Source organism: Aulonocara sp. 'chitande type north' Nkhata Bay, linkage group LG16 (assembly GCF_057382095.1).
Source record: "Aulonocara sp. 'chitande type north' Nkhata Bay isolate Kocher_YH1m ecotype deep benthic linkage group LG16, A_spYH_male_GT1.1, whole genome shotgun sequence".
NCBI classification, from domain to species: domain Eukaryota; kingdom Metazoa; phylum Chordata; class Actinopteri; order Cichliformes; family Cichlidae; genus Aulonocara; species Aulonocara sp. 'chitande type north' Nkhata Bay.
The window spans coordinates 11,376,621-11,401,992 of record NC_141359.1 but is presented as its reverse complement, the minus strand read 5'-3'; the positions used below and the strand labels follow the sequence as shown (position 1 = coordinate 11,401,992).

Here is a 25,372-nt window from a genome sequence, read left to right as displayed (position 1 = left end):
AACATGACCATCTCTGGAGCAGCATGAGGTACCATGGTGATATACCCTGATAAGAAGTGAACCACAGAAAACTCAGGGTTAACCCTGAAGTTACCCGGATAAGACAAAATCCTGCTCTGTAATATAGTCTTTAGGTCGAATCGTGAGCAGCAACCAATTAATTTTTAACAACACGTGTAACTGCAAAGACCAGCAGACAGAATGCAAGTATTTAACACATCCAGATGACACATTATCTCCACAATGAAGCATAAATTGGCTAAAGAGACAATCACTGGTAGAGAACAAGAAGGGAGAAAATTCATTTATAGGACTAAAACACAAGATCCCATAAGGAATAATCATGCTGGCTTGAAATGAAATTAAGTGTCAATGGGTAGCATGCTATTGATGATGTGATCAACTGATCAGACACCCAAATCATCCAATTCCCAGTGTTCTCAGCCCTGACCGGTGCCCAGCCAGAGCTTGGCCCAGCTGGTCAGCCTCATGTAAGCAGCCTCAAGAATGAGGTGATGCATTTCATGCATGCACAATACGTGCACAGTGGCACCGGCAAACAGTCACAGACACTCACAGCTACAAGCTAACATCTTGTTAGCGTGGAAGCTCCTCACTATGAGTGAAAACAAAAAATATACCAAAGTGAATCACTGGGAGACCACCACCTAAACATTCATAACAGCAAACCTTAATCAGACACTTAAAGCACCCTCACACAAGTGAACATGGACATTTTAAAGAAGCTAACAAAGGAAAAGTGGCTAGCAGCCTCGTTATAAGCAAAGGTCTTAGAGAGAAAATTAGTAAAAATCTGTAAAAATCAGAATCTGCCAATGAAACTGTAATCAGTGCAGCTAAAAAAATTACTCATAAAAAATGCATGTCAATTTTTTCTAGCAAATTTCACAGCATATCTCTGGAGACTGAGGTTTCATGATAAGACAAAACCACATCATATTGATCTAAGAGGTAAAAACTGATTAATCGAGATAATTAATAGCAGATCAATCTCTTAAAGCTGATATTCCCATCCTGCAAATTTTCACAAGTCACAGGTCACTTGCCAAAACTATACCACTTCACCATTAAGGTGGCAAGATTTAAATAAAAGAAATATTCATAACAAATAATAAATTGTGCAACAAACTGAGCTCGAACACTTGGATGATGCTCAGAGAGAATCTCTCTCGGAGGCCTGGTATTGGTTCATCCTGAGTCACCTAACCATCAGATTTAAGGAAGTGTTTGTTATTAACACTCCCTGACGCCATCTCTCCATGGTGCTGAGGACGTCTTGTTTATCCTGAGCTTCTCAGCATCAGCACATGGTAAACTAAAGACTGCTTTAGTCTAGTAATTTGTTCAAATTAAACCTATTTACACTTTTTTTTTACTGCATTATTATTTAATTTGACATTTAATGAGGATTTCCCTTATAGATTTTACACAAACTGGTAGAGTGAGCTATAAAGAAAATAATCTTCCTTTGTTAGCTTTCCTCAACATTTCCCCTTAATTACTCTCTTATTTCTTAAAAACTCCAATAGAGCCAGACGTAATAGCTCTGACATTCCTTTTCTCAATTTCCACTATAATTAATACCAAACGCCACTCAGTTTATTGGAAATACTCTTTTAATTTACAACTAAACATCCAGGAAATATCCAGGAAATGAGCCAGACCCATAAAACCCTCAATTTGGTAATGGCTCCATGGCTATGACAGCATGTGAAAGCAGGTGACTGGTGTGAGCATGACAATGACAAAGGCAGCTCTGTGTGTGCTGCTGAAGGGTCGTCAAGGTGACTTGATAGCAAGGGCATCCTTTCCTCCACCACAGCTGATCTCCCCTGCACACACCCCAAAACCAAAGACCAGCATCACATAAGCTCACACAGCAGCAGGGCCAGCATTTAAACGCCACCAAACACACACAGAAAAAACCCATCACACCGCCTCTCAGGTGCAAAGAGTAGAGTGAGCAGATGTGCATTTGCAATTAATCTCCTTCCCCCTCCTCTGGATTTTCTAGAAGCAGAAGTGCTGAGCCTCTATTTGGTCACTTTCAGTCCTCATTTATTCGCCTTTTCATTTCTTTCTTTTTTTACTCTTAGTGACTTCTAGCCTCACTCCGGCTGGATTACACTTTTAATTGGAGAATCTGTTGAACAATAGGCGGATCCAGAGCCCCGTTGTTACAGACACCTCTGTTCTCCCCGCTGGCTGAAAAGCGCCACGGCACCGCGTTAAGTTGTCAATAGCGAGTCCCCGTTAATCAAAATGAATAAACAGTCACTAACAGAGCTTCGGTTCTGGTTTCACCCCGCTGTTTCACACTGAGCTCGGAAGGATGAAGTAACGAGAGAGAGATAGAAAGGGGGTAGAAAAGGCATCAGCGCCTTCCAGTAAACCGCTCAGCGGGCTGACAGGAGCGTGTCATCTACCGGGGAAATGAAACACACACACCGGTCTAAAACACAGCAGAGAGCGCACCTCTCCGTACCTTACCGGGTCACACAGCGGAAGATTCGATAGATGCTCCGCAAATCCGCAAATTGCGTCAGCGTAATAAATCCCGGTGTTTGTGAGTGTGTGTGTGTGGGGGGGAGAAGCTGGGAACAATCCTCCGTGTGTCTCTTCTCAGGCGCTCTCAGCCAGCAGTCACCGATACACCGCCGCCGCCGCTGCTGCTGCTGATGCCTCCGGTAGGAAGAAACCTTGGAGCGCGTCACCGACAGATAGAGAGAGGCAGAGAGAGAGAGAGAGAGAGAGAGACGTGCACGACGGCAGGGTCTGGTGTCTGTCAGCGGCCGGTGGAGCCTGGGACAGCAGGGGGGGATAGAAGTGAGTCGGGGGGTAGTCGTCAAACTAGGTTATGACATGAAATAATAAGAAATAAAGAAAGCGCTTATTGGTTTGATATTTCATCTTCAGCAATTAACCGGGCATTGAGGTAGAAATTTGGAGCCACATTATTGAGAACCAACTGAATTTTTGTTGGCAGCAAAGCCAGAGCTCTTTATCCCAGAGTAAAAAGACAAGCTCCCATACCTGAGTCCTCTCTACAGGTCATTGTTGTTACTTCACCAGGATCCGGAGCTCTAAAGCAGAAACAGTGAGTTTGGTTTCTACTGCTGGTCAGACTTTAAACCAGGTGTTGTTCCAAAAAAGTGATTTCCTATGTGTGTGTGTGTGTTTTATGTGTAATGTCTTTGCTTATATTGGAGAATAGACTAAAGACGACAGGATTTATGAAGGGTTTGTTTCTGCTGCCCTCTTGGCCAGATCAGTTAAAGCAAAAGTGAGCCTTTTTAGCTGGATAGAAAAAGATAAAAGTCACTTTGTCAAAAGCTCCAGTTTCTGCCTTGTGATAGAAATTCAGTTAAATTCTTAGGTAGTTTAGCGCCAAATCACAACAGCTGTTCCATCGTGCTGGTTTATATTGCACAATAAAACAGAGAAAATCCCAAAAATCTGATGCATAAGCACACAGTGGGATTGAAAAACTCCCCTTTAGCAGTATGACATTTCTGCAGCAGAACCAGGCTCAGGGAGGGGCACCCATCTACTGTGACCGGCTGTGGGTGAGGGGAGTAAGACAACAAAGACACACTGTGGAAGAGAGCCAGAGATTAATGGGTTAACCCTATAATTAATGAGAGATATTTTTGATGTATGTTTCACAGATTATAGGCCAACAGGTCATTTTCAACAGCTTAAATCTGAACATCTGATCAGTTATTTGTTTCTTCAGTGACACGTCACACTGTAACAGGGTGTGCTTTACTACTTCTGCCTCGAAAAACCTCAGTGGAGCCAGCTTTAGGTTTAATACAGAGATCAATATTTTACCACTGAGCAGAATCTCACTCTGCAGTGTTCCTAAACCTGTTAACTCACTTCACTCAGGAGTCAAACTGACGCTTTGCTTTTTTCCTCCACCAGGCACACACTCTTATAAAACAATGAAAACAAGTACAGTAAAATTGGGCTTTTAACTGAGGTTCATTTATCCAACAAAACGCTTGAAGTCAATCAAAAATAATAAGGTTTAAACAACTAAAAGGGACTAAAATGTTCGGAACTCTGAATAATTAAGTTAGGAATACATTTCTTTTGATGCACATTTACACAGCTTTTAATGTGTTTACATATTATAAGCATCTACATTCCTAGTGCAGTGAAATGTCCACTTGTAAAACTCTTTTCTTACTTACACAGATCTATGCAGTAATAATGACACTAGTTTGTTGCGGCAGCCTCACTGTACTTCCATGGTTATACAAGACTTGTATATTGGATGTGCTTTGTGTTTGTATTTATGAGACAGTCATTGAGAGAGAGAAAAAAATGGAGGACATCATTAACCTGCAAAAATGTAACCTTTGTTACCCTCCTAATAATGACTCACAGTCCTGTCAGGTTTGGCACCCGTGGACATGGCCCGATGCTGTTTTTTTCTATTCTTTCTTGGCTTGGCGGTGATGTTCTGAAGAATTTTTTATTCATAATTACATTTGTCTGTCATCAGTGATCCCTCAGTAGTCTCAAGGCTTTTGTTGTTGCTGAGCTCATCAGTGCATATTGCACCAGAGTGTTGACTGACCACAGTAACTAGAGTTTTTCTTTTTTCAAAGCTTAATGATGTCCTCCTTCCTTTGGGCTAGCATCCGTTTTGACTACCACGTTTAAGATTCCCGTAAACTGCAGCCAAATGCAAATGCAGCACTTGGAACACACTCCACACCTTTAATCTTCTTAAATTTGTCATGAAATCTTGAGAAAAAAAGCCACCTTTGTCCATGAACCAAATCGCTCTCCATTGTAATCGCATAGTGCATTATTTTGAGAAATTCACTGAACTTTATTCACAGCTTGATTTAATCATTTCCCACTAACTGTGGTGAGGCACAAAAAACATGCAGAAATACTTGACAGAAAATGTAAGTGCCCAGTCTCAGAAGTAAGGACCCTTTTACTGCTGTTACACTGGCATTTTTAGATTAAATATGGCAACCCATGCAGCAGCCAGCTGCAATAAGTGGTCAAAAAATGAAATTTCTTCAAACGCTATGACTGTTTTAATAAGCATTAGTAAATGATTACCTAATCTATAATGAGTTAAGCCATCGCATACAATCTTTCCACTTAGTGAAAGCAGAAAATACATGCCTGTTCCTGACAAGCAGGATCAATACAGTACATTATCATTAAATTAAATATAGTTGCAGTCAGATAGACACATTAGGCAGATGAATGAGTCGTATGGCCTTCTTTATTTTTGTAACACTTTATGCCAATGCCAAAAAAACCCACACAGATATAGATGGAAATAGGCACCAATCCCAGTGGAGAAATATAAATATATGCTGATAATAAATTCTTCAGCAGCAGTAGAAGCAGGCTGTAACCTTGGCAGGAGAGTTGACAGGGAGCTTCAGTCCCAGTGGGCAGCCAGAGTGGGAAAATAGAAAGCTGCAGCAGAGACATCCACTGGGGACAAGCATCACATTTCATATACACGACGCAAGGAGGCCTGCAAGGCCTGAGATGGGGCTTAAAGCATGTAGCCTGGTAACACACAGTGAGGTAAAACACATCTGTATGTGTGAAGCTTCCTGTTTCTGGTTGGTAAGTTGCTGAGAAGTTTGAAATGTGTTATCAAACATGCAGGCTGACGGTGAGGAAGCAGGTGGTATCTGAGCTGGATATCTGGCGTCCCCTGGTGGTGGCTCAGGGCACATGCAATCGATCAATTTAAAGTGTACTACATGCAACTATGAACATGTTAGTCAGCTAAAACAAAGCAATAATGAAAATTGAACAAAATAAAGTCATATATATATATATATATATATATATATATATATATATATATAGAGAGAGAGAGAGAGAGAGGTATATAGTTTCAACACTTTTGCATTTGGCTACTGACAATAAAATAAATAACATATAATATGACAGAATATAGTATATCATAAAAAAGTCATATATAAATAAATAATAATGATAGTGTAGAAATGTACAAAGGAAAACAATTGAATGTTTTTATTAACCCTTGTATGGTGTTCGGGTCTGTGAGACCCGTGTTCAGTTTCTTTCAAAAGAAAAATTAAACAATTAATTATTTTTTCACGTGTAAATGTGTTGTGTCTTTCCACTCACTCCACTTGATTATAACTGATTTATTTATAACATTTTATATAAAAGAAAAACGAGAAGCACATTAATTCATAAATGTGATCTAACAAAGGTAAAGGGAAAAAATTAACCATGTTTGCTGTTCATATGTCTTGTAATTGGGATGAAGTAAACATCTGTTGAGTAATTTAACATAAAATTGTTTGATAGTGTTAATTTGGAAAGCCAAAACTCTAGCGGGTCCACCAGACCCATGAACACTGGCTGAGTAACAAAAATACGAACACCACACAAGGGTTAAATGTTGAAATGAATACTCCCAGCTATTTGGGTACTTCTGGCTGTTTTTTTTTTAATTATTACTTTTGTATCATAAAGTATAAAAGAGTTTACGAGCCACAGAAGCACATTTTACCCCATCACGCAGTAAAACCCTTCCTGCATGCCTTCGAGTTCCTTCACTGACCTCTCCCAGCAGCACCATCAGCACATTTTTTTTCTTTTTGTTTTTCTTTCTCTTTACTTTGTTGTGCTCTTGCACCCGATTTTAATTACGTTGCTGACACTGTGGCTCACAAATAACCCATGGGAAAATCCAACATCCTCCTGCTCATCAGGTGAGTCAGATTTCCACATAGAAAGAGACAGAGCTGACATTCGCAGCCCTGCTGTTCCTCATTCCTCGCGTCTAGCAGCGGTCTGTGCTGTGAAAGCAAAGCAGCTGACAAACTGTCCTGTGTACTGTACAGATTTCAGGGGCAAATCCTGTAAACTGTATTCACACTGACGCTTGCTTTTGTTTATATTAGACAGTATATGAGTATAATAAATGGGTTATAATATGTTGTAAAGCTGGTGTAAATAGGGAACAAAGAATGCATTAATGACTTTACTTAGAGCTTGAGACAGCTGTAATGATATAAAATATTTCTGACAAATACTGTGCTTTAATCAGTTCCTTAAAAAGCTGGTCTTAGTTTATTCCAACTTCATTGTAGTAAATAATAAACTAGTCACTACTTGGTTTTTTGATGCTTACAAATGCTAAATAGAGGAAGTTTGACATTGACCACATGGACTGTACATACAGGGATCATATGCTCTGGCAATTACCATAATTTCCATCATGACAAAATATGATTAATAATGTGGTGCTACTACTTATGTTACGCCACTCATATCAATTAAGGTTACAAAATACCCTGATTTTAATTCCATTTGAACTTTAACCTTCTTTATCCCATTTATCTGCTTTCTTTTCAGCTTTTTTATTTATTTATTTATTTTTACATTATGCTAGTATCATTCAAACACTAAAATATAGTTAATCCTGTCACTCTGTAATTCTTTCATAAACAACAAATTACAATCAAGTTATAATTTACATTTATGCACGGTCAGTATGCATGGAGGGAGTCAGGAAAGAGATCCAACAGTGAGTGTCTACAGCTATCTGTAAAACATGGTGGAGGCTGTGTAATGGTTTGGGTTTGCATTTCAGCCAGTGGTGTTTGATGTCTTGTTACAATCAAAAATAGAGTTGCATTTTCATCCACCATGTAGTTCCATGTAGGCCTGTACACGTTTCAACAAACTGCTGCACCTATTTCCCATTTTCCTAGCAAAATATAAAGAAATGGGGGCTGACTCTAATACACAGTACTATATACTGTTTGAATGACAGCATGAAAATGACACATACTAAACTCCAATCAAGTATTTACCAGCTGAAAGAAAATAGGAACTCCATTTGGTGTATACTCTGATTTATTCACGGCATTAGATTAAACCTATTCATGCATTTATAACCTCAACATGATAACATTATGCAAAACCATTAAAAAGGTTAAAATGTTGCTTTAATAATATTAGAATAAGCCGTTCTATCTGATCTATATCAGTTTGACAACATGAGTGTCTACAGACATGCTGTAGCGGTTTAGCCTACACTGTGTGCTAATAGGTTAATACTTGCAGTATTTCTCGGGGACACGCTGGTGCAGTTTGTGGCCAGCATGCTGTGCTCCTAATGTTTTGCAGAAAAGTCTGTATTGTTCACACTTGGACTTCACTCGACCTTTACTGTATGCAGCAGTCAGCAGCTGCTGAGGAAAGAAGAATTTCCACCGAGCGTTAGGACTTTCCAGAGTGGGCGGAGCGACTGTGCAGTGCAGGAAGTACTGAGTCAGCTGTAGTTTCTGTAGTTTTTGAGGTATGTTGGTTGTCAAACACGTTCCTTGCGGTCCCGCATAAAGGGCAGGGAGTCTGCGTTTGTCTGCGAGTTTTCTCTGTGTGCTGAGCGGCAGATACTTCAGCTTCTCCGCGATGAGTCGAGCCGTGCTGGTGGATCTGCTTCACCGCTGCTGTGCATCATGCACGGGCGCTTCTCTGCTGGAGGACTCGGTTTCAGACTCGCAGGTCTTCGTGCTGTGCGGGAACACTTACCGGGAGAAAAACGGCTTCGTAGACACGTTCTTGAGCTCCTGCAAAAGTGTGCACATCCTGGACTCGAGCTCCACAGTGGAGAGTTTGTACCGTTTCAAGCAGACTTTGGACCAGCTGGACCTGAGCTCGATCACGGTCCTCACCACCGCACAGGGCAAAGAGGTGCTGGCTCATTACCAGAACCTCCTTTTTACGGCCCTATACGACTTCCAGTACAAGCAGAGACCGGTGGACGAGACTTGTCCTAGTTGCAGAGCCTCCACAGATTCGGTCTCACCTGGCGAAGAAGTGTGCGAAGAAGTGTCGACGTTTATGCAGCAGCTTCCTGCGCTGAAGGGAGAACTCACAGTTCTGAAGTCTGCGCTCATTCCAGGTCGGCTTAAGCAAAACATACTTATGAGTTTTATGGAGTTATTAAATTACTGTATAGTGAATGGAGTTTGGATTTCTCCTCCTACATCAAGGGTGTCAAACACAAGTCTCGAGGGCCAGAATCGGTCGTACAAAGACTCCAATTTGGGCCATTGAATTATTTTTAAAAATGTGAACGAGTGCATAGATTTTAAACTTTTAGGTGTATTTTTATATATTTTACAGCTTCTCCTGTTGATAAAGATCTCGCCCACTGGTAGTCATACAGTAGCAAAGTACGGTAATAAATAAACAATTAAGGTTCCTGTTAACATTAGTGCACGATATGTGAAATGAAAACAGTTTGACTTCCCCGTCCCACACTAACTATTTGGGAACAGCGTGTTTTCCATTTTCTGTAAATGGGTGTATATTTGAAAGGAAGATAGAATGAGTTTGTCTATCAAAACTTAATATGTCATACATATACTATATATTGATACTATATATTGCACAATAGTAAATTCCACAGTCTTTAATATATGGAGGAAAAACAGTGATTCACTGCTACTTGACTGTTTAATTTTATAATAAAGTCTAATCATTTGATAACCACTTAAACTATAGTGATATATCTATTAGATAAAGAGGAAACTGAGAATGTACCAATACCCAACACCATATACCGTTGGACTCCTTTGTCCATGCAAATATGTCCTAGTGAACTGATAACAGGAGACATACAGTGGTGTGAAAAGGTTTTTCACACTGGGCCATGTAGGTTTAATTTTTTCCACCTTAATAATAAACACTTTCATTTAGAAATTGTTTACTTGTGTTATCTTTGTCTAGAATTTAAATTTATTTGATTATCTGAAACATTTAAGTGTGACAAACATACAAAAAATAGTTAATCAGGAAGGGGGGGGAAACACTTTTTCACACAACTGTGCATGAGATCAGCTCATGTTATCATTTAATCCTGACATTTAATGAATTTTCTTATCATTTAGTGCACTGTGTTAAAATTTCTATTAAAGTATAATCTGTTGACAAGATGTTGGTAAATAAATACAAACTGAGCTAGAAGTAGCTTAGCATTCATTTAAATGCTATTAAATGTATTTATTTCAATGTGTTATTTTAGAAAAGCAGTTTACCTTTTTTCTCTCCCTCTTTGTCTCAGATTGTTTTGGTCATGGCTTCAGCACCCGTACAGGTGGTGTGTCCTACATCTCGACCTTATCCTCCTTGAATCTGTTCAGCAGCTGCAGGAGGAGGGACCCAGTGGCTGTGGTAATGGAGAACAGGCGCCGATTAGCCCTCCATGCTGGTTTCCATCCTCAGCCCATGCATTTAGTCAAGGTACTCAACACTATTAGAATTTTGCCCTTTAATGTATTATCTGTATTATGTAAAAAGGGTGTTGGAACATATTTGTAGTAATTAAAGCTAGAGTCTGACCAATTGGCAGCCTGCAATTATCAGCTGATATTAACTGTATGAAAAACGAAAAAGTAAAGAAGAGATTGGAGAAACAACCATGTTATGAATGTTGATGTTTTTTTTTTTTTTTTTTTTTTTTTTTTAATAAATAGGACAGGGGGAATGAATGAGAGAAAGAGGGGGAGAGAAAGAAAGAAAACCAAAGGGGAGAAGAGACGGTGAGAAGGGGGGGGAAGAGAGAGAAAAAAAAAAAGAACTCCTGCGTCACCTGTATGGAGAAAAAAACAAACAAACAAACAAAAAAAACAAACAGAGGAGACAGCAAACAACAAAGAGCAACATAATAATAGAGAAAACAGAGCACCATCACAATAAACTAGCTAGTCATAGATATCAATATTTACTAAATAATAAACGATATTGTGCAGCACGCAAGATAGACAGCGCACAGTGTGCTTGGAGGCAGCAGCCAAGAAAGCTTTAGTCCGCGTCTGTGAATACCCATGTGTGCATACCTGTGTGGATCAGCATGCTTGCATTCCAAAGGTTTCTCCATGTAATGATCTGCTAGGGAGTGTGGGGGGGCCACAGCCCCGTCCTCCAGGGTGTGAAGCGGGTATGGAGGGGATCAAAACTCCAGACATCCAGAGGCCCCCAGAACACAAGAGACCATGGAAGACCAACAGAGGGGCAGCCGCGCCACTGTTCCAGTAAGAGCTGAGGAGAGTCCCAGATGAGGGCTCGCCCAGCAGCCGCAGAGCAGAAGTCAGGGGGAGTTGCAGTGACGCGCCCGTGAGCTCCGCCGGCCCCCAGCTGTGCCTGAGTGACCGAGCCCCAGGCCGAGAGGCCGGGGGCACCCCACCTCCAAAGGGGCCCGAGCGAGCCCCAGGCCCCAGGCCCCGACAAGCGGCCGCCAAGGAGTGAGCCGGTGTGTACCCGGACGCCCACCCCCAGACACAAAGAACCACCAACACACCGACACCTGAGGGAGTCCGCTGGCAGGGGAAGTGGTGGTGGGTGGAGATAGGCCTCCAAACCTTGGAGGGCCTGAGGTGTCCCCAGAGAGGTGGCGTCTGATACCCAACCTGACATATAGACACAGACATACAGGCACACACAGACACAAACATCCATTCCCACCCTCATGCTCTCATATACACTTACTCCACACTCAACCAACGTGGAGACAGACATAAAGAGACGCTGTACACACAATCACACTCCCCAAGCGTACTCTACAAACCGGGTCTAGGTACCCTTGCCCCTGGAGGGGGGAATTGCACCCAGACCCAGGTGGTGTTACCCTTTTCCCTGCGGTGGGGAGAGGCAGACCACCCCGACTCCGCAGCAGCAGGGAGGCCCCACACCCCAGACCGCAGTCGGACGGCCAACTCCTCCTACTAGCCCTCCCGCTCCAGCAGGCCGCAGAGAATGGGGGTGGGAGAAGACTCCAAACCTCCCTCCACCCGCTCATTGTAGTGTTGATGCATATGTGTTCTAAGGTGCAATTAAAACCCAGGAGGGCATGGAGCTACCTGCCAGAGAGCAGCAGGTAAGCGCATAGTCCCTCCTGCTAGCCCTCAATGACTAAGTGTATTTAAAATTGAGAGGTGGGCAACGACGTCAGGGGTGAGGTATACACCCTGATGGTAATTTGGACTCCGTGATTGTGCCCACCCCCAAGATCCTATATGTATGTGTAATGAGAGTGTGAATAATGTGAATGTCTAAGTTGTGGGATAAAATTGAGGCAGAGGCAGCCAGAAGGGGACGGGGGGGGGGGGTAGCCTCCTCTGCACCCTGGTGACATACCCCCACTCCAAGGCCCTGCATGTGTGGGTGGTTGTGGAGGAGCGGGAAGAGGGAGGCAGCTGGAGATGGGGAGGGAAGGAAGGGAGGGGCAGGTAACCCCTCCCTGGGGCCAGCTCCCCCGCTGACCCCAGTAGGCACTCCCACCCTCCGCGACCCGCCAGGGAAGGGGGGCCCAGGCCCATCAGACCGGGGCCCAGTGCAGTAGCGCCCTCCGGCTCCACAGAGCCCTGGACAGTCCACCCAACCCCACCACAGAGAAAACTGCACCCACCCCACCATCCACACATCTTCCAGACTACATAAGACGGTAAACGCCCAGGCTGAGATCTTCCTCCACCTCTCCTGTATCTCCCCCTCCTGCAGAGAGTTCCTGAAGAGAAGAAAGCTCCTGCAAGATGTGACCATCCCCCCCACCAGTTGAAGAGCCCCCCAGGCGGCTCGACGCACCGGCGGCACCCTGCTCCAGGGCCGGGCCCCCATGCACCCACCCGCCCACAACCCCGGCAACACACCAACCAGGACCCAAGCCCCCGAGGCCCGGCCCGGGCCCCAGCCCAGAGACGGAGCGCCCCCAGAACCTCACGCCCATCCCGGACCCACCCAGGGGCAGCCAGGTTGCCAGGTCAGTAACCCACGTCCGTCAGCACAGACCCTCCCCTAGCCCCGCTGCACGCAGCCGCGAGGAAACAGTCACCTGAGAGCCAACAGAGCCCCCAACCGGACGTGACCGCTACCCCAGGTTGAGCCCCCCAAGGAAGATGCCTCCGGGGAACCCCCCGACGCCCTAAGCCTGTCCCTACCCCCTCACCAATCACAACAGTGAAGGCGGGACCAAACTATGACCCCCCACCCCCACTAGGTGATGGAGCTGATAAAAGGGGCCCAGAGCAATTGATCTAATGTGGTGGCAGAGGCTGTATCAAGACTAATGTAATCTAATAGATAATTTCTATATTGGTTAGAATTAAGATTATTTTTATTTTTCCAGTTCATGAGGACTGTTTTCTTGGCTATGCATAGGGCAGTGAAGATCATATGGGCTATATTCTTTTCTGAAGTGACATTATCTAAGCTGCCCAGTAGACACACTAAGGGGGAAGTTGGAATGTTACATTTCAGACACTTTGATAAGTCTTCACATATCTCGCGCCAAAACTTTTGCACTGGTGGACAGAACCAAAGAGCGTGGATGTAATTGTCTGGTGTATTGCCTTGACAGTGTGAGCAGTTGTTGGAAGATGTAAAGCCCATCTTGAACATCCGATGACCTGTATAGTGCACTCTATGTAGTATTTTGTATTGAATTAATTGCAGACTGGGATTTTTAATTAATTTAAAGGTTTTTAAGCAAATCTGAGACCAGAAGTTTTGGTCTAAGCTGACTGATAAATCTGCTTCCCACTTTGCAGTAGGAAGGGATATTGATTCATCTAATTTAGAAAGTGTTCTGTATATTTTAGATAATAATTTGGGGGATTTAAGAGTAAGAAAATGTGCCGCACTTAGTGGTGTTTGTAATTCAACTTGACTGAGGTTAAATTTCTTTTTTACTATGGATTTAATTTGTTGATATTCTAAAAACCTTGTCTTGTTGATCCCATATTGTTCAACTAGTCTGTCAAATGGAATAAATTCTGTTCCCTCTAATATATGTTCTAAGTATTTAATTCCTTTACAACTCCATTCTGGGAAATTAATCATATTATTGTTTTGTAATATCGTTAGCTTCATAGCATAAGTGCCTAAGTCATTGACTTAGGCAATTATGCTATGAAGCTAACGATATGTCAGGGTTATTCCAGATAGGTGTACGTTTGCATGGGATTAATGAAGACTCCGTTATTTTTAGAAACTCCCACCATGCTGTTAGAGAAAAGCTGATGTTGATACTTTTAAAGCATTCATGTCTTTTGATGTTTGAGCTAATAAATGGTAGGTCTGAAATCTCTAGATCCTTGCATAGTGCCTGTTCAACATCTAGCCAGGGCTCATCTAAGAAGGTATGTTTTAACCATTCTGAGATGAACTGAAGCCTGTTGGCTAAGAAGTATTGGTGAAAATTAGGCAGATCTAATCCTCCTCTATCCTTGGTTCTTTGTAGCGTTTTTAAGCTAATACGCGGGGGTTTATCTTTCCAAAGGAATTTGGAAATATATGAATCCAGAGATCTGAACCAATCTTGTGATGGTTTGTTAGGGATCATCAAAAATAAGTAATTTATTTTTGGCAAGATCATCATTTTTATAGTGGCGACCCTTCCCATGAGTGATATGGGTAAAGATTTCCATCTAGTCAGATCGCCTTCTACTTTCTTTAGAAGTGGGATGTGGTTTAGTTTAGTTAAGTCTGAAAGCTTAGGAGAGACATTAATACCTAAATATTTAATATTTCCGGATTGCAGTGGGGCAGAGGAAGAATTATGGAAGGAGCAGTTAATGGGGAGAACTGTAGATTTTAGCCAGTTAATTGAATAATCTGAAACTCTTGAAAACCAGTTTATTAAAGTAATTACCTCAGAGAGGTTGGTTTGTGTGTTTTGCAGAAAAAGCAACACATCATCCGCATAGAGACTGATTTTATGTTCTATGTTCTTACATTTTATGCCCTTAATTGTTGTAGCCTGTCTAAATGCTGCTGCTAGAGGTTCGATAAAAATTGCAAAAAGTGAAGGGGAGAGTGGGCATCCCTGTCTGGTGCCCCTCAGGAGACAGAAGCTGGAGGATGTCTGGTCATTTGTTCTGATACGAGCCGTTGGGGAATTGTATAATATTCTTATCCAGTTTATGAAAGAGTTTCCAAAACCAAATTTGTGTAAAGTTGCGAATAAAAATTTCCAATTAACTCTGTCAAATGCTTTTTCTGCATCTAGAGATAATATTATGGTTTCGATGTTTTTATCGTATGAGTAGTCTATTAAATTAAGTAATCTACGAGTGTTTGTTGAGGAGTGCCGACCTTTTATGAAACCAGTTTGGTCAGGATGAATTAAGAGGGGGGTCATTTTCTCTAATCTCTTTGAGAGAGCTTTGCAGATTATTTTAAGGTCTACATTTAAAAGAGAAATTGGACGATAGCTTGAGGGAAATAAAGGGTCTTTGCCTGGTTTTAGCAGGAGACTAATGTTGGCAGAATTCATATTTGGTGGTAGTCTGCCCTTTTCCTCGATTTCCTGCCACATGCTGTGGAATACTGGTGCCAAAATTGTCCAGAATTCTTTGTAGAATTCTGCAGGGAAGCCGTCTGGACCTGGAGCCTTATTATTGGGCATACTTATCAGGGCTTCCTGGAGTTCACTTGGCGTCAGTGGCGAATCCAGTTCCATTGCTTGACTGTCTAGTAATTTTGGAAGAGTTACGTTGTCAAGAAACAGATCAATTTCATTTTTAGATGGGTTTATTTGTGGTGAGTATAAAGTTTCATAGAAATCCCTAAAAATGTTGTTTATTCTTCCAGGATCATATATTGTGTTCCCCGATAAATCTTTAGCAGCACATATAGTTATTTTTTCTTTATTTATTTTTAGCTGGTTAGCTAGAAATCGACCTGATTTGTTACTGTGTTCAAAATTCTGCAAGCGAAGTCTTTGTATAAGGAATTGTGTTTTTTTATTAATAGTTTCATTTAATTCTAGTTTTGTTTTGCATATTTTGTTCAATGTTTCCTGATCTTGGTGGGACGCGTAGGCTTCTTCTAGTGATTTGATGTTTTTTTCTAATTCCTGAATATTTTTGTTTTCTTCTTTCTTTTTGTGTGATGAGAAAGAAATTATTTTACCTCTCATCACAGCTTTCCCTGCTTCCCATAGAACAGAAGCAGATATTCCGGGAGTGTCATTAAAGTCTAAATATGAAGTCCATTCCTTTTTAAAGTATTTAATAAAGTCTTCATCTTTAAGTAGTGATATATTAAATCTCCAGTTTTTACTTGGCGTAGTATTATTCTTGTGCATTAGTGTTAAAGATACAGGAGCATGATCGCTGATAGCTATAGGATGAATCTCAGTGTCTGAAATGTCACACAGCAGTGAGCTGCTGACCAAAAAATAATCCAGACGAGAGTAAGAGTGATGAACATGTGAGAAAAAAGTATATTCCTTACTGGTGGGGTGAAGAGAGTGCCATGCATCGCAAAGACCAAAGTCGTTCATATACTGTTTGATTATATTTGTGGACTGCCAATTACGCTGAGTTCCTGTTGTGTTGAGCCTATCCATTTCTTCATTTAGTCCAAGGTTGAGGTCACCGCCAAGAATGAGTGTGCAATCAAGGTGTTCAGAGAGTGCACTAAAAAAACCGTGGAAGAATGAGGGTTCATCAACATTTGGACCATATATACTAACAATACATAGTTTTTTGTTCAATATTGATAGTTTAATAATTAGAAATCTACCCTCTGGATCTATAACTGTATCGAGTACTGTAAAATTAACATTTTTATGTATTAAAATTGCTACTCCCCGTTGTCTAGAATTATAACAGGCTGCAAACACGTTAGGAAACTCAGGTGTTTTAAGTTCATTTAAACCTGTGACAGGTTTGTGAGTTTCTTGTAATAAAACAACATGTGCCTGTAGTTTTTTAAGCTGGTTAAATATTTTTAACCTCTTTCCTCTGGTGCCAGCTCCATTTACATTCCATGTGACAAACCTCAGCATGCCCTTAATTGTGCGTGTATGTCTAATGATGTATGCTGGGTGTTTCGTTTAGACAGGTGGAGAGAATGTGGAAACATCCCTTGTTTGTAAATAGAAAGAGAAAAAGAAGTGTGGTGAGAGACTCCATAAGTCTGACTATGTGTGTGAATATTCACTAATATGAACAAGCGTGGCTTGCTTATGTGTCCTGCAAGTCTGTGCGTGCTGTGAGGCTGTTGTGAATGTGCTGCCGTTGAGCTGATGTGTTTGCGTGATCGTGTTGTGAAAATATGGAGAAATAGAGGGTGTTGTTTGTAGGTGAGTGGGGAAGTAGGTGACCACAGCAGTGAAAGACAAGAGAAAGAAAGAAACCACATGAACTGTGAGCGACAACAAAAAAAAAGAAACGAAACGGAAACATTCCAATTAAAGCAATGACGGAGGGTGACGGTGTTATATCTGCTATGACATCATATTGATATTACTAGCTTAAACTCATGTTAAAGGAGAGAGTGTGAATGAATAAGAAAAGAGTGTAGCGGGTTCTTATCTGGAGTGCAGTTAATATAACCACGGTGTGGTGCCGAGGTCGCGGTAAAGCTGTCCGTCCACGTAGAGCCGGTCCATGAATGTTGATGTTGCATGACTTGTCCACCAGAGGGCATCCTGCAACGTCCACATTCCAAACACAACAAACAACCAGCTGATCCCAGCTGGCAGACAGAGCGCAAATGAGCAATAAATAGCTCCGTGTAACAGACATAGAGAAACCTGTTTAGATTCTATGTGTCTGAAAGAAAAAAAATATTATATTGGAATATCGGATTTTTAAATCACCAAATATCAGACTTAAAATATCGGCTCAGCCGCACCTTAAAGTGCGAGTAGCATGTATAAAAATATATCATCTTGCATATATTAAGGTGCAAGTTTTACATATTTAATTCTGGATGCACATCTGTTTGATATAATCTTTTGTTTTTAATATTCACCAACGTATTTCACATGTTAACAAACTAAAGCAAACGAGCATTCACAGTCAAAGAAAATGAATATGCAACAGTAACAAATAATTAACCGATTACACTCATTTTTTATTTTTAGTTGTTTTTGTTTTTTTGTTTTCCAACTTCGGGACAGTTTTGTTCTGACCTCAGTGCTGAGGGTCAGTGATGTGAGATCAGTGTTTTGTTAAAGGACTGTCGGCTTGTTTTCTGAAGGTGAACCACGCTAACGATGTCTGGGTCTTGGGGAAAGCTGAGCCCGAGAGTTACGATGCAATGGTGACCAATCAGACTGGGCTCGTCTTAGCAGCTCCAGGGGCCGACTGCATGCCGCTCCTCTTTGCTGATCCCGTCGCAAAAGTTATCGGAGTCGCACATGCAGGTCAGCCCTCACTGCTTCTCAAAGTTTTGACCACTGACTGCTAATTTAGGGAACCATCATCTCATTGGGGGCCAATCAAGAAAAAAAATGCACATCAGAACTATTAGTTAGTGTTTTTAATATGTCTATGTGTGTGAAAGAGAAACTTGAGTAGAGGAACTTAAGAAGACTTTGCAGAAAGCACACACTTCAACATTCTTTGGAATCAAAGTAAATTCTTTCAGTGTTAATTATTCTATAGACTCTTTATATAATTTGTTTTAGCCTTTGGTGCCCCCTAGAGGATTTATTTATTCAAGATAAAACCAAACCGTTGAAGAGAGCGCGCAAAAGAGGCTGCAGTGGTACAACTTTACAATATGAACTCTGACGATGAAATGGCTACATTTACAGGTTGGAGAGGAACCATAATGGGGGTTGCCATGGCCACTGTGAATGCCATGGTGACAGAATTTGCTTGCCAAGTTAGCAACATTGTGGTGGCTGTGGGACCATCAGTGGGACCCTGCTGCTATACCATGGAAAGAGACCAGGCGTTGGACTTCATGAGCATCCATCCAGACTGTGTTCCTGATCCAGAATCAGCCAGACCACACGTCGACATCCGTCTCGCCAACAGGTACGGCTCACGAAACGAGAACAATAGATTAAATAGAGCTGACAAAAGTACAGAATCTCTGTGAACAAGGAAAAGAAAATAGCTCTATATTCTGTTGCCTACATTGTAGAGGGAGTCTTGGTCTGTAATGAAGAGAATGAATAGGGAAGAGGTTAAAGTGGGATTCAGCAGGTGGGGATCCCTAAAACCAATTGCAAGGTCGTAGTGTGGAGAAATGAATCACAACTCAAAATAATTTCTCTTAAGAGCTTCAGTAGATTTTCTTAAATTTCCAGTTTATCACCACTGAGCAATCTTTACCTTTAAATCTAAGCTCTCTCCTTCCTCTCCTGTCCTGTATTTCTTATCTTTCTCCATCTGTGAGTGAAGTTAGCCCTCTTTCTTTTCACTCTCTGTAAAATACAGCAGCCGGACCTTTAACACACACTGTGTGACAAACTGCACACAAACACATTGTGTGTGTTTCGCTGATAGAAACGCTGCATTTGAAATTACCTGCCACTTTTTAAAAAAATTACTCGAGTAAAGAACAGATAACTGGAAATTCTACTTAAGTACAGTAATGAAGTATTTCTACGTTATTACTTCCCACCTCTAAGATTAACCAATGAGGGAAAACTGATTGTTGCAGAGCAAGAAACAAATTTAGGATTTATTGTGGATGTTGATCGGCATTCACATAAAATTTATATTTTCTTACTAAGGTCATAAAAGCATTCTGAAGATGCCCTTTTCATTTGAGTCTGGCTCAAATTTAACCTGAATTTCAGAAAATGTTCACGATACAAATTCAAAGTGTATTTAAACAGACTAAACAGACTAGTGGATGCACTGACTACCCAGATTCTATTTTTAAGAGATGTTCCAAGATGTACTAGTCTCGTTCTTTGAATATGTAAAAGGTAACTGTGGCAGCCACTCAATGATGACTCAGACTTGAACTTAAATACATCTCAGAGGAAATCATAGCTGAGTGAATTCTCCAAGTTCACTTTCATTCTGTCACTAGTGTTAGAGTGTGTTATATTTATTATGGAGTTAATCAATAAGATCAAGTAAGAGCTTCAGTTTAAGATTAAGGGTCTTCTTGCATTTACCCATTCTGGGTTGTCTGGAGAGGAGATAAGAGGAGAGAAAGGAGGTCCTTGTTTAAATTTTCAGCCATTACTATTTGAGTATGTGTTGGAAATAGTAGCTTTAAGCTTTAAGCTTTAAGGTCTTTAATATTGAATTCATATACAGTGGGGCAAAAAAGTATTTAGTCAGCCACCGATTGTGCAAGTTCCCCCACCTAAAATGATGACAGAGGTCAGTAATTTGCACCAGAGGTACACTTCAACTGTGAGAGACAGAATGTGAAAAAAAAATCCATGAATCCACATGGTAGGATTTGTAAAGAATTTATTCGTAAATCAGGGTGGAAAATAAGTATTTGGTCAATAACAAAAATACAACTCAATACTTTGTAACATAACCTTTGTTGGCAATAACAGAGGTCAAACGTTTACTATAGGTCTTTACCAGGTTTGCACACACAGTAGCTGGTATTTTGGCCCATTCCTCCATGCAGATCTTCTCGAGAGCAGTGATGTTTTGGGGCTGTCGCCGAGCAACACGGACTTTCAACTCCCGCCACAGATTTTCTATGGGGTTGAGGTCTGGAGACTGGCTAGGCCACTCCAGGACTTTCAAATGCTTCTTACGGAGCCACTCCTTTGTTGCCCGGGCGGTGTGTTTTGGATCATTGTCATGTTGGAAGACCCAGCCTCGTTTCATCTTCAAAGTTCTCACTGATGGAAGGAGGTTTTGGCTCAAAAGCTCACGATACATGGCCCCATTCATTCTGTCCTTAACACGGATCAGTCGTCCTGTCCCCTTGGCAGAAAAACAGCCCCATAGCATGATGTTTCCACCCCCATGCTTCACAGTAGGTATGGTGTTCTTGGGATGCAACTCAGTATTCTTCTTCCTCCAAACACGACGAGTTGAGTTTATACCAAAAAGTTCTACTTTGGTTTCATCTGACCACATGACATTCTCCCAATCCTCTGCTGTATCATCCATGTGCTCTCTGGCAAACTTCAGACGGGCCTGGACATGCACTGGCTTCAGCAGCGGAACACATCTGGCACTGCGGGATTTGATTCCCTGCCGTTGTAGTGTGTTACTGATGGTGACCTTTGTTACTTTGGTCCCAGCTCTCTGCAGGTCATTCACCAGGTCCCCCCGTGTGGTTCTGGGATCTTTGCTCACCGTTCTCATGATCATTTTGACCCCACGGGATGAGATCTTGCGTGGAGCCCCAGATCGAGGGAGATTATCAGTGGTCTTGTATGTCTTCCATTTTCTGATGATTGCTCCCACAGTTGATTTTTTCACACCAAGCTGCTTGCCTATTGTAGATTCACTCTTCCCAGTCTGGTGCAGGTCTACAATACTTTTCCTGGTGTCCTTCGAAAGCTCTTTGGTCTTGGCCATGGCGGAGTTTGGAGTCTGACTGTTTGAGGCTGTGGACAGGTGTCTTTTATACAGATGATGAGTTCAAACAGGTGCCATTCATACAGGTAACGAGTGGGGGACAGAAAAGCTTCTTACAGAAGACGTTACAGGTCTGTGAGAGCCAGAGATTTTCCTTGTTTGAGGTGACCGAATACTTATTTTCCACCCTGATTTACGAATAAATTCTTTACAAATCCTACCATGTGAATTCATAGATTTTTTTTTCACATTCTGTCTCTCACAGTTGAAGTGTTCCTGTGGTGCAAATTACTGACCTCTGTCATCATTTTAAGTGGGGGAACTTGCACAATCGGTGGCTGACTAAATACTTTTTTGCCCCACTGTATGGGATTTGTTTTTCGCTCAGCTGTGAACCAAACAATATGTCTAATTTCCCATCCCAGAGTTCTCCTCCAGAAAGGTGGCGTCCTGCCCGAGCACATCCATGACAACACGATGACGCACTGGTCCTGCGTGACGCCCTGCACCTCATGTCACCCTGAAAACTACTTCTCCCATGTCAGAGATGGGCTTAACTTTGGCACACAGGTGGGCTTCCTGTGGATCAAACAAACGAATGAATGAATGAGTGTTTAGCACACTTACCTCATATTGTTGTCAGCTAAAGCTCCACAAAGTCAATGTGCTTTTTTGGTAAAATTACGTGGTATAAAAAATGTTAAAAGCAGCAGACAGAAAATAGCTAAAAACCAATTGTTTGCTAATTTACTGTTTGATATTTACAGCTTTAAGGATAATTTTGCATGTCCCACAGATTCTAATCTTCAAATAAACTAGAGGATTAAAGTTACAATGTGCAAAATCTCAATACTAGATGTCAGTACATAGCAGACTGCATTCAACTGAGTTCTGTTTTCGTACCGCTCCCAATTCAAATGCACAATCCTAGCTAAGGTGGCTTCCATTCATCTGTAGTGAGTGCAGGCTGTCAGTCCACTGTTCACCTCAGCAGTAGCAATATGTATTGACATCTATGGACTCTAGAGGGAAACTGCAAAACTTTGTGGCTGAGTCCAATATGAGTCAGTGAAGCTCATTTCTGTCTGACAATGATACTGCAGTGTTGTTGAGGATATCGAACTTTTTGTCATTAAACACTGCCCTTTAGTAACACTTTCTTTGAAGTGGAGCTAACTTTGTTGGATTCAGAGTCTTAGCGATTAAACTCTCATACGATGTGAGAATGTAATCAAATTGTTTATCGGAGGGAAAATGTGATTTTTAGGACACTTGAGTCTAACATTAGCTAATATAGCATTAGCTTATTGCTGCTGTGTTTTAGCCAGCTCATTGTTAGCTGTCTGGAGGCTGTAGAGTCGCATGTCTAATCTGCCATCAATAAGTAATTATAATGATATCAGGAAGAAATGAACATGTTTATGCACATTTTCGTGTGTTAGAGCTCTGACTTCAGCTCAGTAGGTTCAGCTGAGGAGTAAGAGGATGACACTTGATCCAGGTATCACCTTCCCTCGCATTTTCGCTTCATTAATGAAAACAACCACTTCTCAGATGATAAAACATGGGTATGATCATATCTTGAGTCTGTAGGTGCAGACACAAATTAATATTTTACTAAGCTAAATTATTACTATTTTATTTTTTAAAATTTCACTAACTTTCAGGGATTTCTCACTTGAACAAACATGTTTTATAGCTCGTAAGATTTTTGGGGGTGAATCTAACTCTGCAGGGAATTATTTCTATATTGTCGGAAACAGCATAGGAATACTGGACTGATACAGTTTGTCCAAACATGTATATTTGGATAGTTTACCTGTATTGTGGGTCCAATGTACCAAGCAAACTACCCACTAGCCAGTAAGCATTCATCTAGCAGCTCTAATCTGTCTCTCTTAATTCCAACCTGAGCCAACAGAATTATTTAGAGAATGAATTGGTGGGTTTAAATACTTGGATAACACGCGGACCAAATAGACCTTTTTCTTTTTATTCTTGTACTGAAAATCTTGAGAGATGGTTTTTAATGGCATTTAACTTTAGTAAGAGACGTACAGCATAATATTACTCAGTGATATAAGATTTAAGACAGAACACACATAATACCTTAAAGGAGTGAGGCTCTAAGCGGTGAGGCCATTCAATTTCTCTTGGTGAATGACTGTAGAAATCTGTACAGCATATTTTACGTTGATATTTCTCTTTCTGCATTGTAAAGCATGGTAATTTTAGTGTTCAATAAACTTTCAGTCCAAAGACCGGCTACGTGGGTTTTATTAATAAACTGAATGACAGATAGCAGTTGGGTTCATCAGAGTTCAAATCTGTCACATTTTACAGTAGAATATCCAGGCGATAGATGGGTCATTCCATGAAAACCAACCAACTGCACCAGTTTAATGTTTCTGATGGAGAGGAACAGAAACAACCATTAGTTTGATCTGTTCTCTGATTATTCTGTGGGAAAAAAAATAACTTTTGAGTCCAACTTTTAAAGGATTTCATCACCATGTGAGATAAGCCAGAACAAGTTATACCAAATAGGAAATTTGTTTGTTTTTTTTAAACCTAGTGTTTGATATTCCCACTATAGCCTTAATTCCTTCTCTGTCAAAAATAATTTTCCAGTAATCTACAATCCTGTTTAATTCTGTGGCTGTTAGGTGGAGACACTGGTTGGTTTTACATATCAGTTTCAGTTCCAAACTTTTAGGAGCATTAAACTTTCTGTTGTTTGGTTTAATATAATGAATAAATGTAATTTTATTAAGCATGACAGACACCGACATCTTCAGGGATACAGACAGTTTTTATTCTGAGACAAAAGTCTTGATTTGTCTTACAAAGCAGCCCTTTTCCTAAAAAATAAAATAAATATAACAAAGATCATTTTAGTAACACAAAGTGTCTCACTGAAAAGATCGGCTGTTTTCTCAACAGCCTCATTTCTGCATAAAATTAACTGGAAACAGAAGCATCACATTTCTGCGTGTTTCACCAACACTGACGTGGGATCTGATTTTTTTCTTCCCCCCTCAACTTAGTGCAAGTTCAGTCATCACATTGAACAGTAATTTCAAACAAGTAAAAGTAAATCACAAACTCTTACAGTTCAGTCAGTTTTAGCTGAAATTCACTTTTAACATGATCAAAGTAAACTGAGGTCAGGTCTGCACAGGACTAACACCAACGACACAAACTCTACAGCGCATGACTCGAAACACTTACATCATATAAATCATGTTCCCGGACACATTACTGACAGTGTTATCAATTAAAACATTCTTACACAACACAGACACACATGCATGACCGACCTGGTGGCAAACGTCATTTGTGGGCTTCAGATAATAATAAAACCTCTCCTGGCATCAGCTTTCAAACAGAGACATCCCCGCACATTAAGGCCAGTTCTTTTAGTGCAAACACAGAAATGCAAAGTCAGTCTTAAATGAATGTAATGAGCTCCATTAGTCGAGGAAATGAGCCAGATTATTAACATCAATCACTAAACCAAGTTGTTTAATGTTAGATTATATTTTCTTTGAGTGCTGAATTATTTTCTTTTCATTACGGTCCGAAAATTATTTTGTACCCACGCTACTAACTTAAATTTATGTGCAAGTCACACAGTTTCTTTGCAATTTTAATTTGCATCTCATTTCAAAACATTTTCAGGGCTTTCATGGTCACGTTTCCACTATTGGAGACATTTAGCATGCTCATGTGCTTATTTTGCATCTGTGTGGTGATTTTATAGGTTTTTGTTTTCTATGGAAGGTCATTTTTGTGTCTTTATTGTTCTTCTCTCCTCACTGAACTGGTAGAATTGTGTCTCAACGTACTTTTTAAGGTAATCAAAAATTTGTTAATAATAAGTTTGTTAATAATTTTGTGTCATTTTGAGTTTGTTTTGTGTCTTTGTTTGTTTTTGCATAAATAAGAGCAAAACATTGCAGATTCATTGGAAAAAAGGAATCATTATTTCAGACATTCATTCTCCACACCACTCTCCACCACAAAAAACAAACAAACAGAAATTTGCACTTTTATCC

At 40.9% G+C, this 25,372-nt stretch overlaps 2 protein-coding genes across 3 annotated transcripts in view; one reads left to right on the top strand and one right to left on the bottom strand.

Annotated features, from left to right (window-relative positions):
• The window catches only part of enox1 (ecto-NOX disulfide-thiol exchanger 1), a 147,592-nt gene extending 144,875 nt beyond the window's left edge, over positions 1-2,717 (bottom strand). Inside the window, exon 1 of one of the 2 annotated variants that reach the window (XM_086265888.1) lies at positions 2,497-2,717. The gene's annotated coding sequence lies outside the window, so the exon portion shown is untranslated. The remainder of the gene's footprint in view (positions 1-2,496) is intronic. The other variant, XM_086265886.1, reaches the window with a different exon arrangement.
• Positions 2,718-8,306: 5,589 nt separating this feature from the next.
• lacc1 (laccase domain multifunctional purine nucleosidase 1) lies at positions 8,307-23,563 on the top strand. Its single transcript, XM_086267491.1, has 5 exons — positions 8,307-8,962; positions 10,127-10,305; positions 18,052-18,217; positions 18,611-18,836; positions 21,740-23,563. Exons 1-5 carry the CDS (start codon positions 8,470-8,472, stop codon positions 21,918-21,920), a joined length of 1,245 nt encoding a protein of 414 aa, XP_086123617.1. The 5' UTR covers positions 8,307-8,469; the 3' UTR covers positions 21,921-23,563.
• The last annotated feature ends 1,809 nt before the right edge of the window (positions 23,564-25,372 follow it).